The 24,479-nt window shown below is 46.9% G+C and overlaps 1 protein-coding gene across 4 annotated transcripts in view; it reads right to left on the reverse strand.

Moving 5' to 3' along the window:
* The window catches only part of FAM184A (family with sequence similarity 184 member A), a 192,909-nt gene extending 170,114 nt beyond the window's left edge, over window positions 1-22,795 (reverse strand). For 3 of the 4 annotated variants that reach the window (XR_012801137.1, XM_075597750.1, XM_075597749.1), the window contains exons 1-2: window positions 22,639-22,795; window positions 16,363-16,572 (exon numbers count right to left, since the gene is read on the reverse strand). Coding sequence is in view for 3 of the 4 variants with exons in the window: in XM_075597750.1 (XP_075453865.1) it covers window positions 16,363-16,542 (180 nt within the window). In the remaining variant the exon portion in view is untranslated. The remainder of the gene's footprint in view (window positions 1-16,362; window positions 16,573-22,638) is intronic. The other variant, XM_075597751.1, reaches the window with a different exon arrangement.
* Window positions 22,796-24,479: the final 1,684 nt, after the last annotated feature.

Genomic DNA, 24,479 nt, shown 5'->3' on the forward strand with positions numbered 1-24,479 from the left:
GTCCAGAAATGTGATATCCAAAAAAACACAGATTGCTCATTATCTGCTTAGTCCATGAAAGACTTGAAATTGCAGAACAAATTCTTCGATTGATCAACAGCTATTATTTATTAAACAAACTGTAGTCACAATTAAAATAAGTATAATTATCCTAATCTGAAGAAGGCATGCTACAATGCGGTGGCGTAAGTGAAGAAAAAAAACCCAGCCAACATAAAACTCTTCTCTAATAGCTACGTTGAATTATTTATTTTGTGTCTGTGTCATTATCCTTGGTACACATCACCCTAAATAATCTGACATTTTCTTGGTCTGTATGCAACTACTTCTATAAATATTCTCCACATTTGAAATCAAGGGAACGAGAGACATTTTACAGCCCCAGAGGCGTGCAAAACTGGGTTAAACATTGGCAAAAAGAAAGAACTGTGGACTTCATAAAATAATCTGCATAGTTAGAGCAAAGAAGCTCAAGACTGCAATATATTATATTAAATCACATTATCAGTAAAGTGTCACGTATTAAGATATATAAATGTCTTTATAATAATAATCTGCTTTTAAATATTAAGTAAAACAGTATAAGCCTAGTAGTGACAAATTATATTTTTTGTATTAAGATCTCGGTCTAATTTAGAGTACACACACACACATATCTATATATATCTGTATATATATATATATATATATATATATATATATATATATATATATATATATATATATATATATATACACTTATACAAATAGTTAATTAAATAATGAGTACTAATTACAAATAATGAATACCAATTACAAATAAATGAACTAAGGTCACTTACATTTTCATAGGAAAAGACCTTAACTGTTTTAATAAACTGAAAATATACTCACTTTTTGTAGCATTTTTACCAAAATAATAATAGACTGAGTTCCAGCACTCAAACAGAAATACAAAAACAGAACGTATTAGAAAAAATGCATTATGTATTTAAATCACAAGGAGCAGGAGTAAAGCAGACAGCAACCCAGAGACCTAAATCCTGAGTGAGGACTAGCACCACGGGTCACCACTGACCCTTCCCTTGGTCCTTGAGGTCCTTCCCTCCCGCTCTTTTCTTCTGTTTTTACAGGTAAGGTAAGGTTTTTGGATTCGTTTTTCTCTGGGGCTTTGCCCTAACACTGCCCTTGTCATTTAAAATGAATTGCTGCTTTGCATTAGTAAAGTGCTTTGACAATATGTTTTACCTGCCACACAAGGTATTTTCAAAGCACGTTACTAATGCAAAGCAGCAATTAATTTTATTTTATAGTCGTTTTATGACATTGGATTTTATTAAAGGATGGCAGTTCATCCCCGTATCCGCTTTTAATCGAGTCACCCTGAATACTCACAAGTCAATGTAAATTATATCATCAATATATTTGCTTTCCTGTATTGTACATCAATAAGGTAGGTAAAGAAAATATTTGCTACAGCAATGATTCCCAACAGGGGGTTCGGGAACCCCTAGGGTTCATGTGGTTTCACCAAGGGGTACACCAAAGACAACATGTAATGGTGGGTCCCAGGCAGTATAGGGGTTGCTGAGCCCGTGTGGGGACTGTGCACTTTGTAAGGACCCAAAGTGGGGGCTACAGCTGTCACGTACAGCAGGAGACTCAAACAGTAAATTTACCAATTGTCTGATGAGTAGGCAATGAGATTTATTAATTAGGAGTTCGCAGGACAAATATTTTCTAGCAGGGGGTGCACAATGTAAAAAAGGTTGGGAACCCCTGATCTAGAGCATGCTTACATGTAATCAGTGTGTTTGCATTGATATACACGGATACTAATCTGCAACTCAGTGGAGGAACTTTTCTGAAGGTTTATGACCTGGATAACAACAGTATTGCTGAGCCATAGGAACTGTGAGAAAATTTACTTTCTACTCCATGTTAATAGGAAGGTTCCTCCAAGTTTGCAGAAAAAAGTTATACACAGATTGGCAAAGAAAAAGCAATGTCTCAGAGTCCCTTGGATGAAACTTCCTACATATGAAAATGGAGAATCTTTTAAACAAAGCCATAAGGAACATGAGTTTACTTTACAATATTTACTCGTCTGTTTTTGAGTGCTGGTCCAGTCGTAAAAAATCGTACTCAACTTTTAAAAGAGACAAGACATATTGAGTGTACTGTACCGCTAATTAGTCTTACCAATCCAAACTGTATTAAAGAGGCAGTCCAAAAAAATCTTTTTTTCTTTTAATACTGTATATGCAGCATTTAATTACCTTTATTCAAAAAGAATTACCTAAACTGCCGATCGATTCGTTCTCCCGTGATCGATCAGCAAAGATCCTGCTTCCCAGGGTTCACTTAATGTCTACCTTTACATTATAATATATTCTTATATTACTAAGGGAACATTACCTATTGTTACAGTTTGCAGCTGAAACTGCTGGGAATATTGGCAATAAATTATCACAAGCAGGAAAGTGTTACAAAGATCTGGCACTGCTGGGGAAATGTGCTAAGACCTGCTATAGAAATCAAAGGATGCTCAGTATAGTAGAACTCATTAAAAATGTCATGAAGAGTTGAATTAATGTTAAAAGGGATAAGAAGTAAAGCGTGGCACCCTGTGCTCGTTTGCATGTCATTACCCAGAATCCCTGGCTGCACTGGGAGCATTGTTTGATAAGCGATAATGGGGAAAGACAGGGTTTCAGACCTGTCTGAGACATGAACATGCACCAGAAGTGGCATTGTTATTTACTCTAGAATTTTTTTGGTAAGTATTGTCTAATACTATAGAACTGATTTTTTTTTTTTTTTTTTAAATACATGTAGGATATTGCATGGATTGCTTTTTATTTTTCCATTCCAAATCTTCTCTTATCCACTATAAATTTCTCATATGAAACACAGGGGAAGGAATTAGGTGCTCTCGCTGGATTTATGCAACTGCCTCAGGTGCACGGCGAACATCCCCCGCTGGGGAGAACTATAATATAGAAGACACCCTCCTAAAAATAAAAGGAACCGGCACTCCAGAGGTCTTCATACAAAAAAAGAGATTTTAATCCACATAGATTTAATCTTTTATTTTTAGGTGGATGTGTTCTATATCATATGAAAACACAGGCATCTGCATTTAATATTTATGTTCCACAAAACTAATTGCATAAGTCAAATACAAGGATTTAAATGAACAATTTTATAGATACCACGGTTCAAGGACTCAAATGCATAAAAAAAGTCTTTATGATGCAAGTACCAGCAGATTTTTTACACATTTTTTCTCAAATGCGCTCACAGAGAAACTACTGATGCACTTTATGACCGAATAGGCCACTTAATCATAAAAAAAACAAACTGAAGTGATGTTTTGGAACACAGAACACAAACCACTTACATGAAGAAACATGTTTTGTCACAAAACACGAACCTCTTTGATAAAGTGATATTTCATGTTTTGTCACAAAACAATAAAGCTGAGAGAAAAGAAATTGCAGCATTTACACTGTGTAGTGTTTCCGTGCTCCAAACTATGATAGTTTATAGGGATTTTGTTCAAGGAGAACATTTTGATGCTGGAATAACTTAAATAATGCATGTAACAGAATCGCGTGGGAGTCTTTATGATACTCTATCCAAAAATACTGGACACAATGGTAAAAGATGCAACCCCCACGCCCCCGAATACATATAAAAAATACCCCCACGCCCCCCGAATACATATAAAAAATACCCCCACGCCCCCGAATACATATAAAAAATACCCCCACGCCCCCGAATACATATAAAAAATACCCCCACGCCCCCCGAATACATATAAAAAATACCCCCATGCCCCCGAATACATATAAAAAATACCCCCACGCCCCCGAATACATATAAAAAATACCCCCACGCCCCCGAATACATATAAAAAATACCCCCACGCCCCCCAAATACATATAAAAAATACCCCCACGCCCCCCGAATACATATAAAAAATACCCCCATGCCCCCCGAATACATATAAAAAATACCCCCACGCCCCCCGAATACATATAAAAAATACCCCCACGCCCCCGAATACATATAAAAAATACCCCCACGCCCCCCGAATACATATAACAAATACCCCCACGCCCCCCGAATACATATAAAAAATATCCCCACGCCCCCCGAATACATATAAAAAATACCCCCACGCCCCCGAATACATATAAAAAATACCCCCACGCCCCCGAATACATATAAAAAATACCCCCACGCCACCGAATACATATAAAAAATACCCCCACGCCCCCGAATACATATAAAAAATACCCCCACGCCCCCCGAATACATATAAAAAATACCCCCATGCCCCCGAATACATATAAAAAATACCCCCACGCCCCCGAATACATATAAAAAATACCCCCACGCCCCCGAATACATATAAAAAATACCCCCACGCCCCCCAAATACATATAAAAAATACCCCCACGCCCCCCGAATACATATAAAAAATACCCCCATGCCCCCCGAATACATATAAAAAATACCCCCACGCCCCCCGAATACATATAAAAAATACCCCCACGCCCCCGAATACATATAAAAAATACCCCCACGCCCCCCGAATACATATAACAAATACCCCCACGCCCCCCGAATACATATAAAAAATATCCCCACGCCCCCCGAATACATATAAAAAATACCCCCACGCCCCCGAATACATATAAAAAATACCCCCACGCCCCCGAATACATATAAAAAATACCCCCACGCCCCCCGAATACATATAAAAAATACCCCCACGCCCCCGAATACATATAAAAAATACCCCCACGCCCCCCGAATACATATAAAAAATACCCCCACGCCCCCGAATACATATAAAAAATACCCCCACGCCCCCGAATACATATAAAAAATACCCCCACGCCCCCCGAATACATATAAAAAATACCCCCATGCCCCCGAATACATATAAAAAATACCCCCACGCCCCCGAATACATATAAAAAATACCCCCACGCCCCCGAATACATATAAAAAATACCCCCACGCCCCCCGAATACTTATAAAAAATACCCCCACGCCCCCCGAATACATATAAAAAATACCCCCACGCCCCCCGAATACATATAAAAAATACCCCCACGCCCCCCGAATACTTATAAAAAATACCCCCACGCCCCCTGAATACATATAAAAAATACCCCCACGCCCCCCGAATACATATAAAAAATACCCCCACGCCCCCCGAATACTTATAAAAAATACCCCCACGCCCAACGAATACATATAAAAAATACCCCCACGCCCCCCGACTACATATAAAAAATACCCCCACGCCCCCGAATACATATAAAAAAATACCCCCACGCCCCCCGAATACTTATAAAAAATACCCCCACGCCCCCCGAATACATATAAAAAATACCCCCACGCCTCCCGAATACATATAAAAAATACCCCCACCTTCCCAATACATATACAAAATACCCCTACTTCCCCAATAAAATTCAGGTGGGGATGGTGTCAGGTAGGGCCCGGTGCCTGCGGGGGGGGCTTGTGGCTGCGGAAGGGTGGAGGGGGGCAGTGGCTGCAGAGAGGAGGGGGTAGTGGCTGCAGAGGGGGGCGACAGTGGATGCAGGGGGGGGACAGTGGATGCAGAGGGGGCCAACGGCTGGTCAGAGCAGTTGCCGCCACTTCCGGCACTCCCCTGTTGCAGGCTTCTCTCTCCTCGTCTTTCATACACCGAGGTGTCGGAGGCTGACGCGCGCCGGGCCTCCCTCTCACGCCGGCGCGCACCAGAAACCCAGCTGACTTCCGGCACTGACATCAGGACCCGGCGCGCGTCAGACACCTCGGCGTGGGACAGGCAGGGAGAGAGAAGCCTGCAGCGGGTCAGAGCCGGGCATGGCGGCAACTGCTCTGACCAGCAGCCGCCACCCACGCATCCACCCTTAAACTTACATGTCCGGTATAACCTTTCATTTTATACTGGACGCAGGGGTAAAATACCGGGCTGTCCGGTTCAAAAACAGACACCTGGCAACCCTATCCCCTAAGCCAGTGTACTAAATGGATTTATTAAAAGTGTTGTACGAAGAGTGTACTTTTAGATGGCTTAGAAATTATACAAGATTGTATAATGTCTATCAAAGCACCTGCACAGAAACATTAATATGTTCTGAACTTCTGAAGCTTGATCTAGAGTTGTGCAATATAGCGATATGAAATGAATATTGTGATAATAAAAAATCAAGTCAATATTGAAACAGTTTATTATTGTGATATTAATATCAGTCAGCCTTGGGTGGAATGGACATTTTTTAAATAAAAGAAAGAAACAAAGCGTCGGTCCAAAAACAGTTTAAGGCCACTTAGCAATCAATGAAACCCAGCACATTTTATAGAACAGATAATACTTCCCAACCACTAGGAAACGGGGCTTGTGAGACGATCGATATGACTAGATTCACTAAAGAGCATAGGTGAATGAAGACAGAGCATTTCAGTCAATCTACAAACACATACTCGGAACAAAGAAACTGCTCACTGTACTGTATGTGTGTCTTTGTGATTGAGGGGGCTACATGGGTCATGTCCATGCTGAATCATACTGAGGAGCCCATCCTGTGTAACGTCTGCCTTCACAGATATATTGTACCACAACTAAATTCTGGATATCAGTTCACAATATCACATTGGAGCTTGTCACAGGGCAAAGTCAACAATGAAGATTAAATGTATATATATATATATATATATATATACAGTGTTCGACAATTATATACATTTACACGCCCGGGGCGGGTGGATTTAACCCCCAGGCGAGTAAATATTGGCACAAGCAGCACACGTGTATTTTTTAAATTTCCCGCGCTCGCGCTGCTGTTTTTCCCGCGCTTGCGCTGGAGAAAAAAAAAGCCGGCTCTCTGAGCAGTGCCTTCGCTCCTCCCCCGCCTCTCAGCAACTTTCCCTCCTCAGCTCTTCCACTCCTCCCCCTTCCGCCAGCCAGCCCCGTCCACGCCTGTCTGCCTCAGGCCCCTGCAGGGCCATCTGTCAAATCAGGCCATCCACCACCCCCTCCCATCGGGCCATCCGCCCCCCCTCGCATCGGGCCATCCACCACCCCCTCCCATCGGGCCATCCACCACCCCCTCCCATCGGGCCATCCACCACCCCCTCCCATCGGGCCATCCACCACCCCCCCCCTCACCCCAATCTCTCCCGGCCTCCGTGACCCCCCCTCACCCCACGCGTGCCTCTCCCTGCTCTAAGCAGGGGAAATCCCCTAACCGGAGCTTCTCCCTGCTCTAAGCAGGGGAAATCCCCTACCGGCCCTTCTCCATTCTCAGGGAATACTGCGGCGTCCGCCTCTGGAGGGGGCGCGGCCCCTTGCAGAGGCCCTCCTGCCGTGCGGAGGCCCCCGCTGCCATGTGCGACCCCTCTGCCTTCCAGAGGCCCTCCTGCCGTGCGGAGGCCCCCGCTGCGATGTGCGACCCCCTGCCTTGCGGGTGAGTGTTTGTGTGTGTGAGTGACAGACTGTGTGTGTGAGTGACAGACTGTGTGTGTGTGTGTGTGAGTGTGAGTTTGTCTGAGTGAGAGTGGGTGTCTGTGTGTCTGTGAGTGTGTCACCCTCTCTCTCTCTCCCTGTGTCACCCTCTCCCTGTGTCACCCTCTCCCTCTCCCTGTGTCACCCTCTCCCTCTCACTGTGTCACCCTCTCCCTCTCCCTGTGTCACCCTCTCCCTGTGTCACCCTCTCCCTGTCACCCTCTCCCTGTGTCACCCTCTCCCTCTCCCTGTGTCACCCTCTCCCTCTCCCTGTGTCACCCTCTCGCTCTCTCCCTCTCCCTGTGTCACCCTCTCTCTCACTCTCCCTGTGTCACCCTCTCCCTCTCTCTCCCTCTCCCTGTGTCACCCTCTCTCTCCCTCTCCGTGTCACCCTCTCCCTCTCCCTGTGTCACCCTCTCTCTCCCTCTCCCTGTGTCACCCTCTCTCTCCCTCTCCCTGTGTCACTCTCCCTCTCCCTGTGTCACCCTCCCTCTCCCTGTCACCCTCCCTCTCCCTGTGTCACCCTCCCTCTCCCTGTGTCACCCACCCTCTCCCTGTGTCACCCTCTCCCTGTGTCACCCTCTCCCTCTCCCTGTGTCACACTCTCTCTCTCCCTCTCCCTGTGTCACCCTCTCTCTCCCTCTCCCTGTGTCACCCTCCCTCTCCCTGTGTCACCCTCTCCCTGTGTCACCCTCTCCCTGTGTCACCCTCTCCCTCTCTCCCTGTGTCACCCTCTCCCTCTCCCTGTGTCACCCTCCCTCTCCCTGTGTCTCCCTCTCCCTGTCACCCTCTCCCTCTCCCTGTCCCTGTGTCACCCTCTCCCTCTCCCTGTGTCACCCTACCCCTCTCCCTGTCACCCTCCCTCTCCCTGTGTCACCCTCCCTCTCCGTGTCACCCTCCCTCTCCCTGTCACCCTCTCCCTCTCCCTGTGTCACCCTCTCCCTCTCCCTGTGTCCCCCTCTCCCTCTCCCTGTGTCACCCTCTCCCTCTCCCTGTGTCACCCTCTCCCTCTCCCTGTGTCACCCTCTCCCTGTGTCACCCTCCCCCTGTCACCCTCCCTCTCCCTGTGTCTCCCTCTCTCTGTGTCACCCTCTCCCTCTCCCTGTGTCACCCTCTCCCTCTCCCTGTGTCACCCTCTCGCTCTCTCCCTCTCCCTGTGTCACTCTCCCTCTCCCTGTGTCACCCTCCCTCTCCCTGTCACCCTCCCTCTCCCTGTGTCACCCTCCCTCTCCCTGTGTCACCCACCCTCTCCCTGTGTCACCCTCTCCCTGTGTCACCCTCTCCCTCTCCCTGTGTCACACTCTCTCTCTCCCTCTCCCTGTGTCACCCTCTCTCTCCCTCTCCCTGTGTCACCCTCCCTCTCCCTGTGTCACCCTCTCCCTGTGTCACCCTCTCCCTGTGTCACCCTCTCCCTCTCTCCCTGTGTCACCCTCTCCCTCTCCCTGTGTCACCCTCCCTCTCCCTGTGTCTCCCTCTCCCTGTCACCCTCTCCCTCTCCCTGTCCCTGTGTCACCCTCTCCCTCTCCCTGTGTCACCCTACCCCTCTCCCTGTCACCCTCCCTCTCCCTGTGTCACCCTCCCTCTCCGTGTCACCCTCCCTCTCCCTGTCACCCTCTCCCTCTCCCTGTGTCACCCTCTCCCTCTCCCTGTGTCCCCCTCTCCCTCTCCCTGTGTCACCCTCTCCCTCTCCCTGTGTCACCCTCTCCCTCTCCCTGTGTCACCCTCTCCCTGTGTCACCCTCCCCCTGTCACCCTCCCTCTCCCTGTGTCTCCCTCTCTCTGTGTCACCCTCTCCCTCTCCCTGTGTCACCCTCTCCCTCTCCCTGTGTCACCCTCTCGCTCTCTCCCTCTCCCTGTGTCACCCTCTCTCTCACTCTCCCTGTGTCACCCTCTCCCTCTCTCTCCCTCTCCATGTGTCACCCTCTCTCTCCCTCTCCGTGTCACCCTCTCCCTCTCCGTGTCACCCTCTCTCTCCCTCTCCGTGTCACCCTCTCTCTCCCTCTCCCTGTGTCACTCTCCCTCTCCCTGTGTCACCCTCCCTCTCCCTGTGTCACCCTCCCTCTCCCTGTGTCACCCTCCCTCTCCCTGTGTCACCCACCCTCTCCCTGTGTCACCCTCTCCCTGTGTCACCCTCTCCCTCTGTCACACTCTCTCTCTCCCTCTCCTTGTGTCACCCTCTCTCTCCCTCTCCCTGTGTCACCCTCCCTCTCCCTGTGTCACCCTCTCCCTGTGTCACCCTCTCCCTGTGTCACCCTCTCCCTCTCTCCCTGTGTCACCCTCTCCCTCTCCCTGTGTCACCCTCCCTCTCCCTGTGTCTCCCTCTCCCTGTCACCCTCTCCCTGTCCCTGTGTCACCCTCTCCCTCTCCCTGTGTCACCCTACCCCTCTCCCTGTCACCCTCCCTCTCCCTGTGTCACCCTCCCTCTCCATGTCACCCTCCCTCTCCCTGTGTCACCCTCTCCCTCTCCTTGTGTCACCCTCTCCCTCTCCCTGTGTCACCCTCTCCCTCTCCGTGTCACCCTCTCCCTCTCCCTGTGTCACCCTCTCCCTCTCCCTGTGTCACCCTCCCCCTGTCACCCTCCCTCTCCCTGTGTCTCCCTCTCTCTGTGTCACCCTCTCCCTCTCCCTGTGTCACCCTCTCCCTGTCCCTGTGTCACCCTCTCCCTGTCCCTGTGTCACCCTCTCCCTGTCCCTGTGTCACCCTCCCCCTCTCCCTGTCACCCTCCCTCTCCCTGTGTCACCCTCCCTCTCACTGTGTCACCCTCTCCCTCTCCCTGTGTCACCCTCTCCTTCTCCCTGTGTCACCCTCCCTGTGTCACCCTCTCCCTCTCCCTGTGTCACCCTCTCCCTCTCCCTGTGTCACCCTCTCCCTGTGTCACCCTCCCCCTGTCACCCTCCCTCTCCCTGTCACCCTCCCTCTCCCTGTCACCCTCCCTCTCCCTGTCACCCTCCCTCTCCCTGTCACCCTCCCTCTCCCTGTCACCCTCCCTCTCCCTGTGTCACCCTCCCTCTCCCTGTGTCACCCTCCCTCTCCCTGTGTCACCCTCCCTCTCCCTGTGTCACCCACCCTCTCCCTCTCCTTGTGTCGCCCTCTCCCTCTCTCTGTCACCCTCTCCCTCTCTCTGTCACCCTCTCCCTCTCTCTGTCGCACTCTCTTCTTCGCTCTCTCTTCTTCGCTCTCTCTGTCGCGCTCTCTCTGTCGCGCTCTCTCTGTCGCGCTCTCTCTGTCGCACTCTCTGTCGCACTCTCTCTTTGTCTCTCATTCTCTCAGTGTGTGTCTCTCATTCTCTCTCTTTCTCTGTGTGTCTCTCTTTCTCTGTGTGTCTCTCATTCTCTCTCTTTCTCTGTGTGTCTCTCTTTCTCTCTCTTTCTCTGTGTGTCTCTCTTTCTCTGTGTGTCTCTCTTTGTCTCTGTGTGTGTGGGGGTGTGCCGCTCTCTGTGTGTGTGTGGGTGTGTGTCTGTCTGTCTGTCTCTCTCTGTCTCTCTCTGTGAAGTGCCGACGTCCAGACACTGGTTAAGGGGTTCAGGAAACTAGTCATTCGCATCTGGCTTTTATTTCTAGATCTGACATTGACACACACGACTAATTGTAGTATAATGTAATACAATAAATACATTTATGTCAAAAACGAATGTTGTTCTGACTAGGAATTTATTAAATGTATTTTATTTATATATTTTATTTTAATGCGGGACTAGGGGCGGAGTTGGGGGCGGGACTAGGGGCGGAGTTGGGGGCGGGACTAGGTGGCGAGTAGATTTTTTGGTTGGGCGAGTAGATTTTTGGGTGATTTGTCGAACACTATATATATATATATATCTTTTAATTCTGCCCTCTTGGATATTCTAGACTTACTAAGGGTCATATTCACTAAGTGGTACTAAGCTGCAAAGCCGGGTCAAATGAATGGGCCATAAAGTACCTTACGGCTTGGCATTTCTTAGTAAATATGGCTCTATATTTTTTGCAACAGGTAACAAAAGTATTATTTTCAATTAATACTTCTTCGTTACGTGCGACTCTTAGGGCCTGTTGATCAGATTCTGTTTTATCTTGTTACAGAAGGTCAGCTTTTCAAAGCATTTGCAGCTGTATTGATTCAGCATTTTGCACTGTAGCCTCTTCCCCGGCTGCTTTAGCGGAGAGAAGCCCATGAGAAGCATAGCGTGCTGACACGTTAAAGAGCACAGGAATTATATTGTATTGCACACATTGAGAAGATGCTCAAAACATCGCCTGAACCAGCAACAGTAAAGTGAAGGAGATGTGTATAACGTGGGAATACATCTGCGCGATGTTAATAATGTTGTATTGAAATTGGTATGGGATTTGCTAACCTGCTCCGCTCTGCTCCAGGGCTCTCGTTTAATTGAAACATTGGCCAATCAGAGGCCTATCAACAGCATGGAAACAATATCATTCTAATTATACAACAGCAAACGGTGTCAAACTCAATCAGATCATCGCTTCTCTGAGTCCTGGCTCAGTTTCCTATGGGCCCAATAAAAAAAAAAAAAACAACATATGATAACTACACACAGCTGTATTTTTTTCATGGATGTCTTTTCCCTTCATAATCCTAAAGGATCAGAAATTGTACCGTATATCAGACTTCGATGTGCCCAGACTACTTTTCTGTATGAAAACCCACTCCGTAAATGCGTATTGCCTACACACGTGTTTTTATATATTTTTCACACGACAAATAAATGTAGTATGTGATATGTCTATATTGTGGCAGAGAATGTCTTTTTTATATGATGCGACATCTAAGAAAAGCCTTTCTGAAGTACAGTAATTATTCCATCTTAAATGACCGGATTCTCCCAAATTGTCAGACGGAACCAACAAGGCTGTAACGGTGCAGTGCACTGAGAGAAAGTCACGCAGCGACTTGCAGGTGAGAACAGGCATCTACATTACAACCCTTTACGGCAATGCCATTTACCAAACTGGCTACTGAGCTAAGCTCCGAGTAGTCAGTGATATCTTATTCTAAATGTACCAGTGCAGGTCTTCCAATGCAATGATCTGCAGCCACTCCAGCACGGATAGGAATACAATTAGTTCAGTAAAAGTACACAAAAACACGGTTATGGATGTGTACACTGTTATGTACTGCACCACTGCTTTCATTAAGTATTTACATTGGCTCACTTTGGCCTTTGAACCGACATTTGAGTTTCACATGATGAATGTAACGCTGTTTCCCATGCTGTATATGCCATCCTTCCGATTCGCACCTAAATAATATGCGCCATTGTGGAACTGTTTTAGGACCAAACAACAAGCGAATGGAAACTAGCGGCAGCATTCGCTAAGCGTTGATGCAAGTACTGCAAGCCCAAGCTAACTGCCACTGACTCGAACTGCAGTTACTGTCGGAATGGGGTGAGATACCCCATATTGGTGCTTAATGAATCTCCCCATGAAAGGATTTTTATATCCGACACGTAAACTGTATCAGTGGTGGTTTTAGAAATGAGGGTGAAGGAGTGGCTCAGTGAGTAAAAGACACTCACTGGCACTGAGTTTCAATTTGATGATGATGGTGATTTAGATTATCTTTTTGTATGATCAATAGCAGTGATGATGATCGATGGTTGATGATGATGTAGAGAAGGAGAAAAACTGGAAGAACACTACTGTAGGTATCAAAAAAGTAGAAAGGAGGGTGCGTATCCCATAAAAAGATTATTTATTGGTCATGGAAAAACAGGGCAATGGAGAGCCCTACCAACGTTTCACGCTTCACAGAGCGCTTTCTCAAGGTACCTTAATAATCTTTTTATGGGATACGCACCCTCCTTTCTACCTTTTTGATACCTACAGAAGTGCTCTTCCAGTTTTTCTCCTTCTCTACTAGCCTACCCCTTGGACGGAAGCACACCTGGGGACCCCTCACCTTTGGATCGCATCGACTGTGCAGCACTCAGAGTGAGTCAATCGCTTGCTACATGTGTAACCCATCTACCCCCCCCCCCCCGGTCGCAGATTGGACCCCTAGGGTGTAATGAGGGCTGGCTACATGTGTACTGGTGGTGCATACCTGCTGGTAACAGGAGGGCCTGAATCTCCCGCGATGGTATGGGGGACAACAGGGACAGGCTTCTGGGGTTATTGCCTTCATCTTCTAGTGGTGCAGCGCCTCCATCTCTGGCAAGCCCCATCAGGGTAGGGTGAAATCCTCCCAGAGAAAACCCTCCAAGGGGTGAGAGATTTCAGTCTCAGTCTTTGGTAAATGTAATAGCACAGTCCTTTATTGTACAGCAGCACACAGCAGATCATGTACAGCAGTCTCTCCCTCCTCCTCCTTCTCCTCCAGACTGTACCCCTTCAGGATGGCTGTCTGGGGCTCTCACTGCTCCCTGCCTCCACCCCAAGGTACAGACACTCAGGATGGGGCTAGCACTTCCCTCACCCCCTAGGCAGGGTGAGGGGCATTGGTCCACCAAAGTTCTATCAACTCTACTCAGTCTGGCCTGAGCTTCTCCAACTGTAATGCATTCTCCTCTCCAACACACTCCTCTCTGATCCCAGGACAGAACTCAACTCCAACTGACTGTCTCTGACAGGAACAGGCAACTAAATTTAGACAGCCCTGCCCATCATGATGTCAGCAGGCCCCTCCCCTGTGTCTCTTGCCTTCCACACAGAGTCAGGGGCCTACCTCCACCAATCAGGGCAGGGCTTGAAGCGGGGAAAACACATGATAACTACTGGCGGCCTGCCCTTAGAGGGGTTTACACCAGTAGGAGGATAGACATATAGCCCAATTTCTTACCAGGGCTACACATGTTTTCCTGTTCAGGACTTTATTTAGACAATTGGTACGTTATAGGGTGTTGTTATGCGCAATCTTCCTGGTGTTTTTGTTAACAACAGCGTCACTTATCAGTGAGCTTACCATCCGGGACTGCAACCCAGTACCTGTCTTCTATTAAGTTTATGTGTAGGGGGAACCCCCTACAAGTATCTGGTTATTCATTCATTCATATATCCTACTGTTGGGGTCTTTAGCATTACGCAGCCACATGGTTTGATGATGATGTATGATGATATATGATGATATATGATTATGTATGATGCTGAAGGAGCAGCTCAGTGAGTAGACACTGAGCTGGCACTGAGTTTGAAGCAGGGGGACCTGGTTCAGTTCCTGGTGTCGGCTCCTTGTGACCTTGGGCAAGTCACTTTATCTCCCTGTGCCTCAGGCCCCAAAAACATAGATTGTAAGCTCCACGGGGCAGGGACCTGTACCTTCAAAATGTCTCTGTAAAGCGCTACGTAACACTAGCAGCGCTGTACAATAACATGCTATTATTATTAGAAACTCATCATCGCAGTGATTGTAAAGTGTCAAAAAGTGAACGTGTTAAACGTGTTTAAACTGCACTTTTAGGTCAAGAGATTTCGAACTACAGAACTGTTACTGATTAAAGAATTCTTATTTTCTGTGGGGGAGGGGGGGTTTGTGCATTTTTTTTTCTTGAACAAAATGTGAATAACATTCAGTTTTTGCTCGTTGTGTCTGACCTGTCGACAGCAGAATGCTTGTAAAAAAAAAGTAAAAACATCACAAAAAAACAAATATTTTCCTACATTTCCTTCCTCTGGGTTCAAATATTGCAAAGATACTGTATTTACTGAATGGCAGGTTTCAGTAGGTGGTACTTTTCGCAGGTTAGATGGTAGTGCTGTTTTGACTCAGGAATAATAAAAAAAAAATATCAACATCCTCATCCACTGCTCCTAATAAATTGTCCATAAGAGAAAGAAGCTCATGAGCAAATGATAACGTCTCTGGCAACATGTGTACGCAATAAGAATGGTACGAGGGAAGAACTCTCCGGGTCTATGTTCACATCTTTGCCACTACATGTATCCATCCTTCCTGCTGAAAGACAGGCAGGGACTGATTCAATGTGTACACAGCATTCCAGCAAGGAAGCCAGGTGTACAGCACTAATGACAACAGCCTCCCACATGCCTGGTCACAAGACACATACAGTAACCTGGAAGCACTGAGGCAAATCACAGTAATATGGGTGTTTTGGGGGGAATTCAACACACAACATTAACATGACACCTCTCCAATTTCCAGCTGCCTTCCCAAGTGGCTGAATAAATAACAATTATCTGTAGAGTAAAAGAGGTGGTAATGGCTAATTCTATGTTGTTCAAGTCACATTTACTAGGCAGTCACTGTCATAAGGTGTCTTGTGGCAAAAGAATGCTTAGTCAATATGGGCCTAAATCATCATGCCCTGCGCAGATCTACTGTAACTCAACACTTTGGTGAATCAGAACATAAATTGGACACTTTAGTACCAAACTATTATTTTGAGACCCGCTAAATACTGTCCTGCTTCAAGCTATAAGTGTGGCTCTTAGGAGTTTGGTGATCAGATGGTTCTAGCATATATTAGCCTAAATCAAATCACATAATGGAGACGCTACCATATGGTAGCCCAACCCCTGAATATCTTGCTAAGTTGGTAAACTTACGGTGATAAATCATCACATCAGCATGTTGTCAACCCATGGTAACTCAACTCCTAAATATTTCTTGCTGCACTGGCAATGTTAGGATGATACCTCTGGATTTTTTTTTTACTTGATGGTAATCCAATCCTGAGTACTTTAGTGTACTGGCAACATTAATGTGTTATCACATCAGTGTATTATTGCCTAAACTGAACGTCTATGATCAGCTTGAGAATGACATTAACCAATGCTATGAGCTAGCACATACTTTCGTTAACCCATTACAGTGCAATGTTTTGAGGGCTCACATTTTTATTCTAACATGTTTCATCCCCTTTACAAGAGATGGCTGGCAAGTCCTACCTTGGTCAGCTGTGCTATCTTCTTGCTCATCTTAAGGTGCAGCTCTGCAGTATACTCCATGCTGAGGCCAGCTTGATGTGCCATCACGCCAGGAGATGAGGGCACAAACTTGGCAGCACCAGCAGTAGCCCCTACACCATAATAGTGCTGTTGCTGCTGCCAGTTCATCCCAGTCGCCATCTTCAGAGCTTCCAATCCCTCTCACCTCCCCTTGAGAAAAAAAGATATAGGGGGGAGGGAATTGATGATGCTCCGGAGACGACAAAGACGCAAAAGAATATGTATTAACAAAAACCAACGTGCTGCTATGCAGCCCCGGGTATGTGACTGTGCTGAGTGACTGAGGCAAGCACTAATCACTCCCCCCTCCTCTGTGTGTGTGTGTGTAGCACAGGCTGAAAAGGGCTATGAAATGAAAGCAGAGGAAGAGACTGACTGGGAGTGAAAGAGAGAAGACAGATGTATGTGAATGCATGGCTTTACACACACACACACACACACACACACACATTTTAACAGTCTCTCTCTCATATATATATATATATATATATATATATATATATATATATATAAATATGTGTAGAGGTATCTGTACCGTGTTAGCCGCGCTTAATAATCAAAAATGAATAGACGATACCGTTCTGTGGCTAACGAAATGCTTTTATTTGTGAGCTTTCGAGATACACTGATCTCTTCTTCCAGGGGTGTTACAACGGATAAAGCAAGAAAGGGTTTTACTTAAAAACAGTGTATCTTGGAATGCATCTGACTGATATATGTGTGTAACAGGTTTTCTACAGAAGTCCCTGCCCCCAAAGAAATTAGATTGTAAATCTTTCTTGGGCAAATTGGGCCCCCAATTGATGTGTAATGTTGTGCCAGTACATGTGTAATGTTGTGCCAGTACATGTACTATGTACAGCTATTTTATTGAAAAATTGGTGTGCACTATGTGTCAAATTGTGTATGTATAATCACGTATTTGTGTCTCTACAATAATGTATATGAATATACAGGTAAACCCGTTATAACGCGGTTTTCTCGTGGCTCCCGTTTAAAAAAATAAAAAATTAAAAAATTAAAAAAAAATGTTTTTTGGTTTTTTTTGCACACAAACACACTGCTCATTGCTCACACTACACACTTAACACACACTGACACATACTGCACACACACTGCTCACACTGACACACACACTGCACACTGCACACACACTGCTCATTGCTCACACTGCACACTGCACACACACTGCTCACACTGACACACACTGCACACACACTGCTCACACTGACACACACTGCACACTGCACACACACTGCTCATTGCTCACACTGCACACTGCACACTGCACACACACTGCTCACACTGCACACACACTGCACACTGCACACACACTGCTCATTGCTCACACTGCACACACTGCTCACACTGACACACACTGCACACACACTGCTCACACTGACACACACTGCACACTGCACACACACAGGTTGTAAACATAGTGGAGCCTGAACTACAAGTACCGAGAGACCCCGCGGGGAAAGGACCATAATACGCCGGTCTGTTGCTGGCCCCAGTTTATTTATCCCTAATTGGAGCCTGCAATTACTTACAACCCCAGGATCCGACTCCACACAGAGGGGTTGACCAGGTAGGGGACCAGCGACCTGCAGCACAGGGAAAGGAGATGGTAAGGGTACACACTGACACACACGCACACTCACACACACTTACACACACTCACACACACTTACACACACTCACACACACTTACACACTCTCACACACCTACACACACCAGCACCCGCTCCCCCCCCCCTCTCCTCCTGCGCAGGCAGCGGGGACAACGGTGGGGAGAAGGTGAAGCCCGGACCGGAGGGGCATCCCCCCTCCCATCTCCTGTCACGCGGTGACGGGGAAGCCGGGACCGGAGGGGCATCCCCCCTCCCATCTCCTGTCACGCGGTGACGGGGAAGCCGGGACCGGAGGGGCATCCCCCCTCCCATCTCCTGTCACGCGGTGACGGGGAAGCCGGGACCGGAGGGGCATCCCCCCTCCCATCTCCTGTCCCGCGGTGACGGGGAAGCCGGGACCGGAGGGGCATCCCCCCTCCCATCTCCTGTCCCGCGGTGACGGGGAAGCCGGGACCGGAGGGGCATCCCCCCTCCCATCTCCTGTCCCGCGGTGACGGGGAAGCCGGGACCGGAGGGGCATCCCCCCTCCCATCTCCTGTCCCGCGGTGACGGGGAAGCCGGGACCGGAGGGGCATCCCCGCTCCCATCTCCTGTCCCGCGGTGACGGGGAAGCCGGGACCGGAGGGGCATCCCCCCTCCCATCTCCTGTCACGCGGTGACGGGGAAGCCGGGACCGGAGGGGCATCCCCCCTCCCATCTCCTGTCACGCGGTGACGGGGAAGCCGGGACCGGAGGGGCATCCCCCCTCCCATCTCCTGTCACGCGGTGACGGGGAAGCCGGGACCGGAGGGGCATCCCCCCTGCCATCTCCTGTCACGCGGTGACGGGGAAGCCGGGACCGGAGGGGCATCTCCCCTCCCATCTCCCGTCCCGCGGTGACGGGGAAGCCGGGACCGGAGGGGCATCCCCCCTCCCATCTCCATCCCGTGGCCTGTGCCACGGTGACAGGTTGAAGCCGGGACCTGAGGGGCATCCCCCCTCCCATCTCCTGTCCCGCGGCCTTTCACGCGGTGACAGGGGGAAGCGGGGACCGGAGGGACATCCCCGCTCCCATCTCCTTCACCGCGGCCTGTCACGCGGTGACAGGGGGAAGCGGGGACCGGAGGGACATCCCCGCTCCCATCTCCTTCACCGCGGGCTGTCACGCGGTGACAGGGGGAAGAGGGGACCGGAGGGACATCCCCGCTCCCATCTCCTTCACCGCGGGGTGAATATGCGCTAAAGCAGCAGCCATTTTTTTCCCACGACCCCGTTACTAACGCGGTGGTCTCGGGGTGGACCCCGAGGACCGCGTTATAACGGGGTTTACCTGTATATGTATGTTAGCAGAAATATGTGTGTGTGTTACAGTATATGAGTGGCTGTCTGTTGGATCGATGTCTGTGTGTAATAAGAGTCAGTGCATTTAGTATGTGCGTATAAGGATGTAACAAATCAAGAGGGCACAAACACACACACACACCCTACCTAAACTAACACAAACAGGTACACGATAAACACATATATATTTGTGTGTGTGTGTGTGTGTATATATATATATATATCAAGGCAAGATGGCCGCACTCACTAGGTAGAGTGCCTTTAACTGTAAGTCAGTAAGGGCCACGTAAGTGATCCAAAATACCAGCACTGAATATGAGTGCAAAAAAATGATTATTTATTTAGTCCAACAAGCAAACAGTTAGCCTGACGTTTCGGTCCCTACACACAGAGTGGTGAGAAACAGTTTGTGAACCCCAATGATCATCACGGAAATTCTATAGTTTTTCCACAATACCATCTTGAATCAAATCCAGTCTTTTCTTAAATATCCAATAGGTTTATATTAACCAATTCCATGTGTTTTGAACCAAAATTATGTGTGAATTAGACAAACAATTAGTAATTACGAGTGAGGGTATGTACAAAAGTAAGTGAAACCCTGGTTTTATCAGCTAAATTAAAGGTCATTAGAATCAGGTGTTTAAATAATTAGGTAGATCTTCAGGCGTGAGTTTGGGAGGCCCCACCCTATATAAAGATCAGAAACTTTTTGAATTTGGTCATCACCATACCGGTGTGTGAAAACATGTCATGCCACCATCAAAAGAAATCTCTGAGGACCTCAGAAAAGCAGTTATTGATGCTCATCAGTCTAGAAAGGGTGACAAAACCATTTCTAAGGATTTGGGACTCCACCAATCCACTATCAGGTAGTCTACAAATGGAGAGAGTTCATGACCACAGTCCCTTTACCCAGGAGCGGACATGCTACCAAATTCTCTCCAAGAACAGACAAATCATGCAGGAAATCACAAAGAACCCCAGAGTAACATCCAAGGATCTGCAGGCCACTCTTGCCTTGGCTACTGTGAGTGTTCATGACTCAACTATCAGAACAAGTATGGTATGGTAACAAAAACAGAAAGGTCAGCGCATCATACCAAATGACACAACATATAGTGCAATACCTCAGTGCTTATCTGCTCATGAAAAGGGGTCCTTTAGTTAAACCCTTTGGCCAAAAGGTTATAAGCCTACAGCCACATCAAGGCATGCCCAATCTGCAGGTCCTAACACTACCTGGCACAATTCTCATGTACCTCTCTTTTGTGCTGGAGGGAGAAAGACCATACTGGGTCTGAGATTCACAGGATCATGATAAAAACTGCTAATTGGAAAGTATGGTATTCCAAGTTCATGGAAGGATAGCCAGGAGGAAACCACTGCTCTCTAAAAAGAACATTGCTGCCTGTGTGAAGTTCACCAAAGAGCACATACAGTAGATGATCCACAAGACTTCTCGAACAATGTTCTCTGGACAGACGTGTCAAAAGTAGAACTTTTGGGCCCCAATAAGAAACGTTATGTTTAGCATAAACCAAACACTGTGTTTGATCAGAAGAACCTCATCCCAACCGTCGAGCATGGAGGTGTAAGTGTGATGGTTTGTGACTGCTGTGCTGCCTCAGGATCTGGATGGCTTGCCATCATTGACACAACCATGAATTCTGAATTGTATCAGAAGATTCTAGAGGAGAATGTCAGGCCATCCATCTGTGAGCTGAAGCTGAAGTAAAGTGGGTCATGTAGCAAGACAATGATCCTAAACATACAAGCAGATCTACAAAAGAATGGCTGCAGAAGATGAAACTCCGCATTTTAAAATGGCTTAGTCAAAGTCCAGACCTAAACTCCATCAAAATGTTGTGACAGGACCTGAAGCGAGCTGTACATGCAAGGAAGCCATCAAATGTCACTGAATTGAAACAGTTCTGTATGGAGGAATGGGCCAAAATTCCTCAAAATTGATGTGAGAGACTGACCAGCAGTTACAAGAAATGCTTAGTTGAAGTCATTGCTGCTCATTACTCCACTGCTCATGTTACTGACCGCGTCCCCCAGAATCACAGGACCAGTCTCGGCAGATACCTGATCCCTTGCTTCGGATGTGAGGAGGGGGTCTCAAGCAAATGTCACACGTGTGTGGCCCATTTCCACACACAAACTCCCACTATCACCTCCAAGAGTTTGGCCAGGCGTACATACATATTTACCGTATGTATGCCATACAGTGTATCATTTATTCTGCATTATCGCAACTGGACTAACACAGCTATTTTCTGCTTATACATATAAACATACGATACCGTTCGCACGGGAATCAGCAGACAGCACTCAGAGTCTCACTTATGAGTGCTGTCTGCTGATTCCCTTGCGAATGGTATCGTATGTTTATCTACTTATTATGGGACATGCACCTACCTAAATGAGCTATATTGGAGTGCCGGCTGTTCATCTTTTTGTATATATATATACACACACACACACATGTATATATATATATACACATGTATACATACATACATAAACATACATACATACACACAGTATGTATATACACTATCTGTGTGTATATTGATATATGCAGCATGTGTATACAATGGCTATATACCTGTATGTGTAGATAGCTAGATATATCTGTATACAGTGTATGTATTTACCTGTATGTTTAGATAGATATGTCTGTGTACAATGTGTATATACCTGTATGTGTAGATATATCTATACACAATGTGTGTGTGTATATATTTATATATACACACACACACACACACACCTGTCTATGGATAGATAGATAGATAGATCTGTATATAGTGTATGTATATACCTGTATGTGTAAATAGATAGCTAGATCTGTATACAGTGTATGTATATAGCTAGATCTGTATACAGTGTATGTATATACCTGAATGTGTAACTAGATAGATAGATCTGTATACAGTGTATGTATATACCTGTATGTGTAGATATATATACCTGTATACAGTGTATGTATATACCTGTATGTGTAAATAGATAGCTAGATCTGTATACAGTGTATATATATACCTGAATATGTAACTAGATAGATAGATCTGTATACAGTGTATGTATATACCTGTATGTGTAGATATATATACCTGTATACAGTACAGTGTATGTATATACCTGTATGTGTAGATAGATCTGTATATATGTATATATCTGTATGTGTAGATAGATAGATCTGCATACAGTATATGTGTAGATAGATAGATATGTATACAGTGTATGTATATACCTGGGTGTTCGCGCTGCCTCCTGTTGCTAGGGGAGTTTGCATCGGTTGCCAGGTATCACGCAGTCACGCCCATTACCCAGAGACGTCACGTCCGCCTGCAGTGGGGTTGTGCTGTAGGCGCTGCCCGGCGGCCTGTGCACAGGAGCAGCACGCGCGTACTAATACATAGCTATAAACATCCCTCGCGCTGCATTGCGATCATGTCTACCCCCCCTCCCCCCTTCCTGTGCAATAACCAGCCGCAGTGAGAGGGCCTCACAGGGCCCAGTTACTGATTGGTTATGGGGCAGGTTCCTGCCTATTGGCATTTTAACCCTTTCCGTGCCATTTAACCCCTTCAGTACACTGTTAACCCCATTAGAGCTAGAGGGATTAAACTCCCAAGTATTGTTTATAAAACAGAGTAGGTCCTGCACGTCATAACTTCCAGTGGGAACAATGGTTAAAAAAAACCTGCACATTTATTGAGCATCCTAGATTGCAGCTGAAGGTGGGGTAATAAAAACGCTACAAAAGGTGCTTTTCCTTTCAGGACAGCTTGTATCCTCCATCCAGACATCCCTACAGCTAGGAGCTTCTGATGCCAGGGAGATGCGGAAGCAGAATTAGGGCAGTTCGGAGATATTCATTGGGGAGAGGGGGATTTTATCAAGAAAAGATTCGTTCTCATAAATAGTGAATATTCCAGTCATTTCAATAGACTGACTGTTACATTGTCTGACTCCAGGTGGGATCAGGGCATTACATTCTAAACAGTGCCATGTTCCCCTCAATACCCGACTAGCCCCCACTCTATCCACCTTTAAGACCCACCTTAAAACACTCCTCCTTAACGAAGCATATGAATAGTTCCGTGGCTAAGGCCGCGCTTAAACTGCCGGCGACGCGACCGATGACATCGCCTGTCGCCATTTGCAGAAGTTGTACTTGGGTTTTGGGCGACGTCGCTGGCCTTGCAACCATAAAAGGGGAGGGCAGAGGCACAGAGAAGCTCCCGATTGGCCACAAGGGTAGACCGTCACCGAAAAAAATCAAATAACAGTGACTACAAGATTTCTGGTAGCACTCGCTTTGTCGCTGTCGCGTGCACTATATGCGGCAGCGACAATGCATTTGTTTTGCCGTGACGTCGCGTCGCCGGCACTATAAGCGCAGCCTAACACTATACACCTGATATATAAAGCTTGGCCCCTTGCACACACTTACGAGTATGCCCTCCTACTGTATCTTCCTTCTACCAATTAGATTGTAAGCTCTTCAGAGCAGGGACTCCTTTTCCTAAATGTTACTTTTATGTCTGAAGCACTTATTCCCATGATCTATTATTTATATTATTTGGTATTTATATGACTGTCACGTATATTACTGCTGTGAAGCGCTATGTGCATTAATGGCGCTATATAAACAAAGACATACATACATACATATCCCTAAATCCCTTCCAAGTAACGTAACGTGTTGCTTTGCAATGAGCTGCAGGTCCTCCTGCTTGGGAAGAAATGTATAGCCCCTAACAATGCTGATGAGTGCAAGCAGACAGGAGGGGAAACGTACCATTAGAAACAATTGCAGAACAGCACTGTAGAAGACTCAAGAAGTGAGGAGCAAAGAGATACCGAAGGGCATTGCTGTTCTTTTTAACCTTTGAAGAGATGTGAACAACCCCCCCCCCCTTCAATATTAGCTCTTTTGACGGTGATTTACTGCTGCTTAGTGAGTCTATTTGCTGTGTGACCTGCTGTCTCCTTGGATGCACCATTCTCTGTCCTACTTCTATGCACAGTGTACTATTTCTTCTTGGTTAGCAGTGGATGACAGTCCTCTCTCCATGCTGTGCTGCT

The sequence above is a fragment of the Ascaphus truei genome, chromosome 4, assembly GCF_040206685.1.
Source record: "Ascaphus truei isolate aAscTru1 chromosome 4, aAscTru1.hap1, whole genome shotgun sequence".
NCBI lineage: Eukaryota > Metazoa > Chordata > Amphibia > Anura > Ascaphidae > Ascaphus > Ascaphus truei.